The 14,346-nt window shown below is 44.4% G+C and overlaps 1 protein-coding gene across 1 annotated transcript in view; it reads left to right on the top strand.

The window, feature by feature from the left end:
• The window catches only part of LOC146008647 (myosin heavy chain, skeletal muscle-like), a 162,804-nt gene that overhangs the window by 91,214 nt on the left and 57,244 nt on the right, over nt 1–14,346 (top strand). Inside the window, exons 6-7 of the mRNA XM_083148149.1 lie at nt 7,996–8,123; nt 13,231–13,427. Coding sequence (XP_083004275.1) covers nt 7,996–8,123; nt 13,231–13,427 — 325 coding nt within the window. The remainder of the gene's footprint in view (nt 1–7,995; nt 8,124–13,230; nt 13,428–14,346) is intronic.

The following is a 14,346-nucleotide window of genomic DNA, read 5'->3' on the forward strand; positions in this document are numbered from 1 at the left end:
AATGTCCCTGTTTATGAAGTGTATTGTGAATTTTGGCTTAATCTGTGTGGCATTATGTGAATTCTGGCTCAATCCATGTGGCTTTATGTGAATTTTGTCTCAATCCGTGTGGCATTATGTGAATTTTGGCTCAGTCCATGTGGCATTATGAGAATTTTGGCTCAATCCGTGTGGCATTATGTGAATTTTTTCCCAATCCGTGTAGCATTATGTAAATTTTGGCTCAATCCGTGTGGCATTATGTGAATTTTGGCTCAATCCATGTGGCATTATGTGAATTTTGGCTCAATCCGTATGGCATTTTATGCATTTGGCTCAATCCGTGTGGCATTATGTGAATTTTGACACAATCCATTTGGCATTATGTGAATTTTGGCTCAATCCGTGTGTGTTATTATGTAAATTTTGGCTCAATCCATGTGGCATTATGTGAATTTTGACACAATCCATGTGGCATTATTTGAATTTTGGCTCAATCCATGTGGCATTATGTCAATTTTGGCTCATTCCATTTGGCATCATGTGTAAGGGGCAAGTATAATGGGGTCTAGTATTTTGTTGCATAATGTGTAGAAGTTGTATATGGTGTTGACACGCCCCCTGTTGAGTGGCCACACACCCTTTTCTGGAGCGCGCCTTTGGCACGCACACAACTACATCCTTCACTTTTATCGCCATGGTGGGCCTGCATACTTTAAATGCCAGGGCCTATTTTTAATTCCATTCCCACCCTCTCCTGCCGCTCTCTTAGCATGTACATTGGCACTACTAACACCGCCCCTCCCCCACCCAAACCCTTTTTTATCATGGTGCCCCCCCTGTCATTTTATCCTGGATCCGCCCCTGCTCCTTCCACACAACAGTTACCAGCAGCATTAAGGTCGAAATATGGGGAGGATTGCATAGGTTTCCCTTGTATTTTTAGAATCAGCACCAGCCTCCACTAAGCTGCAGAGAATGCACACATTTGGCCTCCATTGTCTCAGCAGCCAAAGCCCCTGCTCCCTGTCCTGGACATATTGACTCATGTACAGTGGCGTAGCTACAGCACCGCAGCCCCCGCGGTCATGGGGAGGTGCTGGGTAAGTGCGGGTGCCGGGGGGCTGCGGTGCTTTTATAATGCCCCATCCCCCGCAGCTTTACCTATGTTCGCTGCGGTGGTCCCGGCTCCCCTGGCATCATTCTGATGCTATTTTGACGGGCTATCATAAAATGTCCGCCCCCATATAGCAAACAGTTCTATGAAACTGTCTGCTGTATGGGGGCGGCCATTTTGTGATGGTCCGTGTTTAGCATCAGAATGAAGCCAGGAGGGGAGCCGGGACCAGCGCAGCGAATACAGGTAAATATGCGGGGGATGGGGAGGCATGGGCGGCCGGGGTGGTGGAGGGGGGGGGGGCGTGATTTATTATCGGCGGGGGGGGGGGGGGCTCCCAAATTATAGTTACGCCACTGCTCATGTACTTAGTGATCTGAAAGAGGAGCAGAGCGTTGTTCACTTACAGTGGTGCTTGCCCTCCATGCTAGCGCCTGCTGCTATGTAGCTGAATGTGATCTGGGCCCCGGGGCTAGCATGGATGTAATGTGAGTCCAACGCAGGTGTTGGTGGACTGTAGCACTCTGGTTGCTTCTCCCAGGCACACACTAGCAGTGGCTCTCCTTAAAGAGGGGATGGGCAGGTGTTATCAGGAACACTGAGCACAGTACTGCAGCACTGCCAATGAGCTGTAGAGGGACATGGGATGGGGGTACTAAGGATAATATTACATCATATGTTTTATATTACAAAAAATGTAGTCTGTCTGTCATAGGTGCCTCAGAAAGTTGGACTTGTGTCAGAACTCAAGAGGAGCCAGGGTGACATTTTTGCAATTCACCTGTATTTTTCTTCTCCAGTGCATCACCTACCATGACAGCATTGCAGATATGTGTGATGAGGCAATGCTGACAGAGTGTAGGCAGAAGGAGACAGTTTATAGGTACTTGGATAAGACAGGGGTGGGTACAGGGCTGACCTGAGCCTACAGTACATTTGTTTTCATAATTTGTACATGATAGTACCAATGCATGCCTGCATGAGAGGTGACGGGTTGGGGTGTGAGATGAGACTTGACTAGACAGCGTGCACTCACTTCAAACTGGGAGCAGGCATCAGAACAACAGAAGAGCAGTGTCCTATGTTCTTCCTGGCCATTTGACCCTTCTCCCCAGCTTTGGCTCTCTATGTCTCAGGTACAGGTATGTTGGGAAAGGGGATGGATGTGTGCGGGCGCCCGCATATTGCAGTGCTTACTATGGTGCCTCTTGAGGAGATTGATGCGTCGGGCAGCAGCTGTTCTGGGCAGTTATTCCCACAAGGTTACACGTAGGACACCAATCTTCCTGTACTCTGCCTACAGTGATATCCGTCCCACGCCCATTCCCACAAATCATGTCCAGCATCATGAGGGCATAGGGCAGTGGTTCCCAAACTTTTTCAGCTCTAGACACCCTTTGTGTCTTCAAGATTTTTACAAGGCACCCTTTAGCCAAAATAATTACTGAACTGGCCTTTTTTAAGTGTAGTTGGGTCAAAATAATGAGATTATTATTTAGAGATTAGTATTTAGATCAGGGAAAAATACTTATTATAAGTTAACTTGTTTGCAAAAAGGATGGTTGGGGGGTTACACCAACTGCCACTCTAAACACTGCTAAACATAGCTGGCTGTGACTTACTGGCAGTGTTTAGAGTGGCAGTTGGTGTAGCTTCTATTTGAATTTTGAACTGGGCTGCAGCCTCCCCTCTGGAGCCGCCACTGATGGGGTCATGTCATGAGACATAGAAATGCCCTGCTTTGTGGAAAACAGGGCTTCAAGCTGTTCACGTGGCAAAGTTCTTGACTTCTCCAGTGGTACTTCTGTGGCTGAATCCCATAACCATACATTAGTATGGTGAGTGTGATTAATGAAGGAATGTAAAGACCTGGCCCAGGGTGGGGAACGCTAGTACTAGCAAGCACAAATGGGGACACACATAATAATTACTTACTGTATAGAGGTACGTAGTACATTATGGTTGAGGAGCGCATTATAAAATGTACTAATGGGGGTTTGAGGGTCACATCCTGATTGGTGGGGAGCCCATTATAATAATTACCAATGAAATCAAGGGTGAGATTTAATAGGATGAGACTTTCAGAAAGTGAGAGATTTGGTGAGAAAACTCCAGGTTTTTTTTAAAGCAGCAATCATTTCCACTGCAAAATCAAACTGGTTTTGCAGTGTAAATGATTGCCGCTTTAAAAAAACTGGAGATTTCTCACCAAATCTCTCACTTTCTGAAAATCTCATCCCATTAAATCTCACCCCAAGAGTCAGCATGGTAGGGGGGGCAACATGTATCATGCTTACGGGCATCTGGGATGAAGTTGCATGAATGGGGACAATGTAAGCACAGTATATGTAAGTGTATTCATGTTATACTGTCTCAGTATGTGCATACTGTCTTTATTTAAATATTATTTTTCAGAGAGACTATAGCTACAGTATTAGCAGGTCCTTCATGCCCACATGCTGTTAGGTTTGCTTCCCCAAATTCCATGATTTAGGGGAAGCTTACTGGGACTTGTAGCCTTCCTGTAAAAGACATTGTGGGAAATTTACTAAAAATACGAATAAAAGTGTCAGCCTTTTTGAAACCCCTGCTCTTGCCCTCTTGCCTTGCCTCCCCTCTCTCGTCCCTCCCATGACCCCCTCCCTCACCTTCTCTCCCCTCACACCCCCTCTCTCATTCCCCTGCCTCTTTTTATCCCCCCATCCTCATCTTTCTCCCATCCCCCCCCCCCTTTTTTTCACTCTCTCACCATCCCTTTTTCTCTTTTCTCTCCTGTGCTCTCTCTCTCTCCCTGCCCCCTCTCTCCCATAGTCTCTGTTCACACTGCCTCCCCTCTCTCTCTCCCATGCTCTCACCTCATATACTGTATATATGATTATATATGTAACCACACACTCACACATTATATATATGTATATAAGGCCCCACTGCACTGTTTTGCCCATGGGCCCCTAATGCTCTTAAGATGGCCCTGGGAACTATGAGTCCCAGCAAGCCTCTCCCGCATTCAGGGACTTGGATATTACATATGGCCACTTAGTAAATTAGGAATAGCCATTCCTTTGAATGGGGATTCCTATTCGTATTCTGTCGATGGCGTATGCATTTGTATTCGTAAATACGAATACGAATGTGCCATCAATATGAACGGACGTATTTTTTTTATATTATTATTTATATGCAAATTAATATTTGCATATACATTTTTCCAATATATCCAAAACTGAATTACTTATATTCCCACCAGCTAAGAACAGTTACCATCCTGAGTAGGGTGACCAACCGTCCCGGTTTGCCCAGGACTGTCCCAGTTTTCACTCGTAAATCCCGCGTCCCGGCCAAACCCATCCCAGGACGCGGAAAGTCCCGGTTTTAAGTGACGAACATCTGTCAACTTTAGGCCTTCGCAATACAAACTCAGACGGCATGAGCGGGTACAACTACAATGTCCAGATAGTATGCAGTCATGTGATATGCCTTCTGCCGGCGGTGCCCGGGAGATGGGAAGTGTACAGTGAATACTGATACCCCAGTGACTGAGCTCCAGCTATGCGGACATAAAGGGTCACGGCCTTGTTTCTGAAGACCATGGCTCTGTGCAGCTATGTGCAAAGGTAACCAACAAAATGGCCGCAGCCATCAGTCAGACACTGTGCTGAGGTGATTACTAGCGTGAGTGAGCTGCTGCCAGCAAACGAGCGCTATGGCGGCGTGAGAAAGCTCTGCTTCTGGTGGCAAATAGGGACCGGAGGTTCGTTCATCGACATTTGGCGAGAATGGGCGTAAGGCCGTAAGTCTATTGCCTTTACCAGGGTGTCTATAGGGCTTGTAAAGTCTGCAGTTAGGAGTTGTCAGGTATTTTGAGAGTGGGGCCTTTCCAAATGAATTAGGCTACTCATCTTACGAGTTAACTACAGTTTTATGCAAGGAAAACGCACCTAAAAGTACTTCATATGAAGAAAAAAAAATCGGAGGGATGCCTCCCCCCTATATCCCGAATTTCCTTGGTTGAGGGGGGGGGGGGGGGGGGGCGGACCCCCGTCCCGGGTTCACCCATTGGAAAGTTGGTCACCCTATATCTTCATCACTGTTGACAACTCGACATTCATTCTGTCTCCAAATAATGTTACATGCATCTAAACAAATATCCAAAATACAACCCTATCTCACACAAGACACTACTAAATCTCCCGCATTGATTATTGCAATAGTCTCCTAACTGGTCTTCCGAAGAACAGATTCTCGCCACTGCAATCCATTTTATATGCTGCTGCTAGGCTGATCTTCTTTGCAAGATGCTCATCGTCTGCTGATCCGCTCTGCCAGTCCCACCATTGGTTACCTGTGTTTTACCATATTCAATATAAAATCCTTCTGCTAGCATATAAAGCTATTAACCATACTGCACCAGCTTATTTCTCTTTACTTATCACAAAATAGCTCCCATCTTGACCACTCCGCTCTGCACAAGATCTGTGTCTCTCTTCTGCATGGATCACCAGCTCCCATTCACTATTACAGGACTTTCATAGAGCTGGACCCACCCTATGGAATGCCCTTCCACGCACAATAAGACTCTCCACTAGCCTCCAAACTCTCTTCAGGCAAGCCTATCATATTTAAGTTCCATACGCATAACCCTCTGAGGCACTTATGTATTATTTAGCTTCCCTTCTGGACTTGTAACTTGGTGGGACTGCTATGCTATTACTGGTGCCTGTCCTTGTGTTTCCCTCCTATATCCCTATAGATTGTAAGCTTGCAGCAGGGCCCTCCTACCTCCCAGTCTGTCTGTTGTTACCCAGTTTGTTTTATCTCTGTTTACAATTGTAAAGCGCAACAGAATCTGCTGCATTATATAAGAAACTGTAAATATGAAAACCCATTAAAATATCTTTAAAAAAAAACAAACCTGTAAATAAATAAATTAATTAATTAATTAATGATTGCCCTCTACTGAGATTTTCATAACCTTGATAAATCCTTTCTTTTTTTTAACATCAATGATTTTTATTGAAACAGGTTTTTTTTTTTAAATGGGGTACAGAAAGAAAAAAAAAAGGGGGGTACTTTCAGGGGTTTGGAAGGGGGGGGTATTGGGAGCAACAAACAATTAGAATATCAAACATTTCGCTATGCAGAGCGAACAATGCAGTGGTAGCACAATATGACAGTCAAACAGAGCAGGAATCATTCAAGTCCTATTACCAGGTTTTAGGAAGGGAGGTCTGGGTGGGTAAGTTTTAAATGTATATTCTACAGCCCTATTGAACCTCTGGGGGTTCGTTCAGGCTAAACTGTCGGGGGTCTGAGGGGGATGTGTGGGGGAAGAACTTGGCACCCTCACCTTCCGTCACATAAGTATGCTATGGGAGCCAGCGTAGGTGGAGGGAGGTAGATGACGGAGTATATGGGGCTGAGCTTGTTTCCATGAGAAAGTGATGGTTCGTCTTCAAGATTACCTGTGACAGGGATGGGGGTGCGGGTTGTTTCCATTGTTGAGCTAGGTTGGCTCGGGCAGCAATGAGTATGTGGTCCATAACTAGTCTCTTCTCAGAGGGTATCTCACGGGGGTAGACATGAAACAAGGCAAGGGAGGGGTCTGGGAGAACAGCGGTCTTGAGCACTGAGGATATTAGTTCAAATAATGCAGTCCAGTATTTGAGAATTATGGGACAAGACCAAAAGATATGGAATATGATAAATCCTTTCTACCGCCATAAAAGATACATTTATATTTTCTGCAGATTACTAGATTAGTAGGGGATACAGTCACTAGGTTGACTCAATTAAGGTCGACATACATTGAGTCGACCACTGAAGGTCAACAGGGCTTAGTTCAACACCCAATATAGGTTGACATGGCTAGGGTAGACAGGGTTGGAAGGTCAACACAGCATTAGGTCGACGATGGGAAGGTTGACAGCCAAAAGGTTGACATGAGTTTTTCTCTTTTCTTTTAGCCGACGTGTGCTGACAGGCAGTATTTCATACCCTACCATCCACTATGGCGGGGTAGGAGAATAAAATAGTGTGCCCGAAGCATGGTGAGCGCATTAAGCCATGCGAGGTGACGCGGTACACTTAGACGGTGTCCATGGCAACAATTGAGACAAAAAAATGTGAAAACCTTGTTTTGATCTTTTAACTGTCGACTTTCCCATTATCGACCTAATGCTTGTGTCATCCTTCCAACCATGTCAACCTTAGCCACGTCGACCTGTTTCAGGTGTTGACCTAAGCCATGTCGACCGTCAGTGGTCGACCCAATGCATGTCGACCTTATAACCCATGCTCATTAGTGGCCTCTCCTTGTGTCTATCCCCACTTGTCCTCTATCTATATATTATTGTTTGTTTTATTATATGTATATGTGATATTTGAGTATTATTTTCATGTGTCCCAGTCACCTCCTTGTCACTTGATCCTGTAAGCCTTGTGCGTTTCTTTGTTTGTGACTATACTTCTATATGTGTAGCCCAATAAAAATTTACTTTATTTCATAAAAAAAAAAATAAACATATCATGAACATTTGGTACTTGGATGTACTTGGATGTGTTGTGCAGTTGTTATAACTACTGAGTGCTGCCCAGGGCTGTTGGTTGTAATAGGCCACCACAACATATGACCCGTACAGCGTTTATGATCAGCCTTGTGTTTGAATATAAAGCACATTACTGTGGAGATAAATGCCAGGCTGTAGGTATTAGCCATTTATCCAGACAATACTACTAATTCTGAAGAACACATATTGAGAAAATATTTCACATTATGTGACCCAGCTCTATGGAAATTGAATTTGACTTTCCTGTTCATAAATTAGCCCATTTCACATTCAAATTGGTCTCACCCGAGGGATCAGATTATCTTATACAGAAAATGTATTTTTTTATTACAGTAGAAAACAGTGAATTAAGTCATCAAGTAGATGAGATGGAGAGTCGCACGACACAGTTGAATAGAACAAAACTATTACTCACCACTCAAGCCGAGGACCTGAAGAAGCAGCTGGAAGAGGAGAGCAAGGTAACATATTAACCTCGTTTATGCTCATCCAACAGACTACCACAAGTAACCTGCACCAGATAGAGGACTGATTTCAATCTCTTCCCATTGTAGGGGCAGTTGGTCCATTCACCAAGGCTATTCTTTTTCAATACTGCATTCTAACAATCTGTCCCAGTGAGGCCTATATTTATAGCATTTTTATCTGTCAGTACCATCTTCCTAAATGGCATATGCAAATGCAATAGAGAAGTATAAAATGTAGTTATAAAAGTTCTTTAGTGTTTTTAGCACTACTCAACATTGTGGCCCACCAGCTGTTGTGAAACTACACATCCCAGCATGCCTTGCCATAGTTTTAGCATTCCCTAATAGCAAAACTGTGGCAAGGCATGATGGGACTTGCAGTTTCATAACAGCTGGAGGGCCATAGTTTGGACATGTCTGCCTCAGGGGTATATTCAATGTCAAACAGGCGAGTGGTGCCTATTGCTCACCGTCATAGCCCGCCCTCAGTATTCAACCCACCCCCTACACTCGGCATTTCCACCTCACTGTTTATAAAAAAGTGAGGTGGAAACGTGAGTACAGCCATCAAAACTGCAAGGCTATGAGCCTTGCAGTTTTGATGGCTGTACTCGCTATATGCAGCGGGCTTGCTGCATTAGCTGTGAACCTCACCATTCGGGGGAATCCTCGCCGTCATACTCACTGGAACATAGAATAGGGCGAGGATGTTAAATGGCAATCCTCGCTGAAAACAAGCATCCTTGTCATTAAAACCCCCTCGCCGGCCGCATTGAATATACCCATAGTCTGAATTTTGACTTTGATGCCACTATTGGCCGCTTAGGGACTCCTGATTGTAAACACACATCCAGCAACTTCTCCGGAGTTCATACTGGTATCGGGACACTCGTTTCTTTGTTTTTCCAAGACCCGTGGATGCTACTGGCATACCCATGAAAATGCAGGGCGTTCCCATGGATACACAGGCGGGCCGATGCCTGCCGGGGGTCACCGTGCGACCCCGGTCACGGGTCACAATAGTAGTAGTGTTGGCAGCAAGTGAAACTACTGTACATCTACTAGCTTCCCAAGCATTAGCTTAGAGTGGGCTTACTAGTACTTTATATAAGGCCAGATTCAGACCTGCTGCTCTGTGAAATTGCAAAGGTCTGCGATCAGATAGCCAGCACCCCGACAGCGTGAAATCCTGCTGCATGCAAATTGCTGATCTTTGTCGCTCTTTGGCGACCCAGACATGTTCGCAGTCGTTCAATAATTGATCTGCTTGCAAAATCGCACAACAGTGATCAGGTCTGAATAACCCCTATAGCTCCTATTTCGTATTCCCAATGTAAAATAATATATAATGTAGGGATTCTATGGGATCTTTGTATGAAACAAGATGGTAAATGTAGGCATCTAGGTTATTCGTTTTGAGAAGGCTTTCTCAGCAAAAGCTCAGTTAGAGCAACAGAAATTGAATTTTCCAGTTTGCTGTTCGCCCCATAGAATCTTTGTGGTTACAAATTATTTTCTTCCTTTCATCCCTGGCTTTGATCTTTGTTCAGTTCTGCTTTGTATACCATGCTAGATCTATTTCACAGAAGAATATTTTCCAGATGAATTCAGTTTAATAGCTTGCTTAGATTACTTGGCAGACAATTAGTAAACATTACTGAGACATTGTTATGAAAGTACAAATACAGGTTTACATTGTGTAATGACATCAGAGCCAGGAGGCATAACAGAGTTATAAAACACGGGCTCTGACGGACAAGAACACGTTGTGGACTTACAGGAAATGGTGAGCACACACTGAATTTAGGAACCCATTGAAATGACCATGCTGTGCTCATCTCTCCTGTACATCATGTTACAATTGTTCGGCAGTACATCAAAGTAGGACTTCCAGTGTCATACCTCCCAACTTCTTGGGAGCCGGAGGAGGGACAGGGGACTGCGCACCGCAGGCGCGCCGGAAAAATCCGGGAGGCGTGGCCTAATTTAGGGGGCGTGGCCTACACTCACGGCTCGGCCACGTCCCGTTTTGCCGCTATGGGGGCATGACCCAGAGGCTCTGTGAGCCTCTAGCCATGTCCCCAGCTCCCTGGCTGCGGGAATAGACGCTGTGCGCATGCGCACAGCGTTTATTCCCCACTGCTCACCAGCCGACAGGGGGGACTCCCAACAGCCCCCCCTCGCCGCGGGACGCTGCCGGCCGCGGTAGGGACGTGGGAATGTACCCAAAAACCGGGACATTCCCGCGGTTTTGAGACTGTTGGGAGGTATGCAGTGTTACTAAACACATAAAAAGATCAATTCAAAAGTGATAACAAAAAAGAATCATAAGGCCTGATTCAGGACTCGGCACAATGGTGACGCTCATGAAATTGAGCGGTTTTCTGCAACTGCACATGTGTGAACATTTCAGAAAACTCCTATGGCGCATGTGTACCATGAAGTGCACGCAAAGGCTCATTTGTTATAGATAAGCGCAATATTAGAAATTTGTAGAAACATTACGGACATTTCTGAGCAGTGGCTTGTAGCTGGATACTTCACTTCAAGGACATGCTTGGGAGTATCAAATGCGTGTCATAGAGCTATTGTATGTTTCGATGGTGCGACTGATGGCAAGGCTAAAAATGCAGCAGTTGTATTACAGCATGTCTAGATGCTCAAACAGGGAGCACAGGTGAGCTTGTACACCAGTAAGTGCTGATACCAGCATTAGGATATAGTGGCTAATTCGGCCTCGTTCATTGGCCTGCGAATTCCCAGCCCGAGCAATTATCGGAAGACCACGAATGCGCACAGTTTTACCTTTGCCAATCTTTTAAAGGTGGCTGCCTAGATTTAATGTAAAGGAGCAGAAGGTAGACCTGGAGCGCACTCCTCTCTAAAGGCCCACATACACTTATGCAATTTGGGATGATTTCACCTGATACTGATAGATCGGGACAAGAAATCGGGTGAAATCAGCCAAAATCGCACGTGTTTGAAATCCCATCTGATCCGTTGCACAGTTCCATGTGCAATGGTTCAGAGGTCGGACCCGCTTGCACATCCAACCTCTGACCTCTTCCCGGCGGTGGGGATTGGGTCCGAATGTGATGCATCACATGTCAAAGGACCGCATGCAATGTATTGCATGTGATCCCAGGCATCTCAAGGGGGATCGGATGGTCATACACTACTACACAAAATCACAGTAGTTTATGGCCACCTTTACACTGGAAACCTAGACAGTTAGTTGTGTGAGTGCTGAATTCTGAGCAAACTATTAAATGATGACATAATACTGTAGAGTTATTTGTATTCATCCTGTCATAGACTATACATTTCATGAACTTTTTTGGGTTTGTGGTGGAGTAACGTGGCGCTTATTAACAGGGATCTGCCTGGTCTATGCTGTGGGGCTATCCCAAATAAACAGTGACAAAAGGTGATCTATGGTATAGACAGTTAGGCGCTCCCTTTTGATTTGGATAATTATCCAAAACAAAAGGGAGCGCCTAGCTGTCTATACCATATACAGTATCACCTTTGTACATTTCATGAATTGCAAATTTACAAAAACAATTGTGAACCAGTGTGAAACAGCTAAGCAAAAGATAACCTCAATGATCAACAGAACTGCAATCCATTGGGAATAGTCTAATTAAAAAATCATTGCAATATTAAACATTAGCCATCTATTTAGCACTTCAAGCTTTCCAAATAATGGCTAATAAATGTGGCTACAAATTTAGTAATTTTTCTGTTTTTAATCATTCTTATAAAAAGTATAACATTCGTTAGGACTAGATGGAATTATGGGCTTGATTCAGCATGTGTTGCAATTTTGCAAATATAACTCCTGGTGGTAGGCCGCCAGGGCAACCCACACTGCAGGTCCTGCCCCGGACCCATGAATAAAGTACGAGCTCTGCGCTATACAGCAAAGCACATGCACACTAACTGTTGCCCCAAGCTGCCAAAGACAGACGCAGCCACGCCATTTGTTGGTTCGCAGCAGCTGGGTGTAATGTCATGCAGCTGCCACGCCCTTCTCACCACAGTCGGGGCTGACACGCATGTGTTGTCCAAATCCCAACCTTAAAAAACCATGGTGCGGCACCCCATCAACACCTCCCATCGCTACTTAGACTGCAGTCGCAATGCATGTGCACATTCATGAAATTTGCAATCTGCAATTTTCAGGAATCTGCAGGCCTTACTGAATTAATCAGATTATTCTGCATTAATTTCACATAAAAACACATTATTAGTACACAAAAATAGGGAGAAATGTAATACAGTGCCTGTCTGTAGTAAATGAACTGTGATTGCGGCCTTCAAACAATGGATTTAACTCCCATTTGAGGGTTAAAATGTAACTCACTGTTGAATTGTTACAGTCTGCAGCAGGTTTGATAGGCCGAAATCACTGGCAATTTGAGCAGAGCGATGCCACAAAATGGTTGCTTTATAGAACAGTTTAAGTTGTCTGGCCAGTACCTAATAGGGAGGCACATTAAACATGTGGATTTAATTGTCACTAATTAACAGTTAATTAAGGTACCTAAATAATGACTCAATATTGCACAATTATTTAATACATTTATTTTTGAAAATTATCATTAAAAATGAGCAAATTTTCATTGTGCCTAAATATTTTATTAATAAATAATAAGGGGACAATATTATTTATAAATTACATACCGTAATACTAGTGATATTTGTGTTACTTGGGGCAATATTAATAAATTCATGTAAATTGTCACAAGTAACATATTACAAGTATTACTTGTGCTGACGTAGTCATTACCCTTGTCTGTGCATTTCATTTTTGTGTCATATTGGATGGGGTGGGGGGAGGGGGTTCCTTTTAAAAATTGTCTGGCTTGGTAAATGTTTTGTGGTTCCCTGAGGAACATGCTGTATGTCAGGTTCCACCTGTGGTAAGTATAGCAGCATTATTCAGATAAAAGCACACAATCTGGATCTCAGAATGTCTTTCTGTATATTTTACAGGATATAGCTCCAATATTAGTCTTGCTGGGGCTTCATTTTCCATCATGCCGATATAGTATATTTTATATTTACATACAATTTAGTGTTTATATTTTTCAAACAGGCAAAGAGCGTGGTGGCGGCCTCCTTGTCTAACTTCAAGCTTGACTATGAGTTGTTGAAGGAACAGCTGGAGGAAGAGTTGGAGAGTAAAGCTGAGCTGCAGAGGCAGATTTCTAAGCTGAACAATGAGGTCATACACTGGAGGACACGATATGAGAATGAGGCAATTCAACGCACAGAGGAACTGGAAGACGCCAAGTGAGAGACAAATAATGCCAATATATTTGGCTCTATGTTTAAATAAATTGCTAATTTCACTTGAGTTATTTCCTCCATCTATATGTGGTATGGTATGCTTGTACTGTGGTCCATGCAGTCAAGTTATTGTCCCTATGTTGTAAATGGGCAAGGGCCCTCTAATATCTAAATCCTGCAACCTGCATACTTTTACATTTACAGAAACCTGTATTATTTAATCCATCCCCTGCAGCTCTGTCCTATGAGGAACTATTTCCACCATTAGCCATATGAAGTAGAGTAGCTGAATAGCTATCCTATTGTCTACAGCCTTGGGAGCCTTAGCTTACCCCATGCTCCCCTTCCTGTATCCATGGAGTAGCACATACTATTGTGATGGATTGTTGCTAGTCATCATCATCATCATTGTTCTTTTTACATACAAACAGTGCACCACTAAACAGGCATATCTCTGTTATGTTCAGCTTTGCATATACCAGTTGCTTCAACATGTCCTGAATTGAACATGAACTCTGCCTACAGGAGAAAACTCTATGATACCCAGTGATATCTCTTCTGTCATAAGCGTAGAGTAGATTTTATCAAAATGCAAATGTACCTGCACCTTCCCCAAATATATGCTCCGCAAATTAGTCTACAGCGCAGCGCAGCGAGCCACCGAGCCCAAAGCGTGGCGAGCGTACGCGGAACACGCTCCCGAAGCATGGCGAGGGGACACTGATTACTTAACATGTATTCCGCGTCCCCTCATGGGGCTCGCTGCGCTCACCACGCTTGGGGCTCGTATTTCGTGTCCCCTCGCCACGCTTCGGGCTCGGTGGCTCGCTGCGCTCGCCACACTTTCTATTCTCAACTCCACGCCGACGTGGATAGTGGGGGTATGAAAAGGTCGGAGGACGCGTACCGACGCCCCTCACAG

The sequence above is a fragment of the Crinia signifera genome, chromosome 6, assembly GCF_055691185.1.
Source record: "Crinia signifera chromosome 6, ASM5569118v1, whole genome shotgun sequence".
Taxonomy (NCBI): Eukaryota; Metazoa; Chordata; class Amphibia; order Anura; family Myobatrachidae; genus Crinia; species Crinia signifera.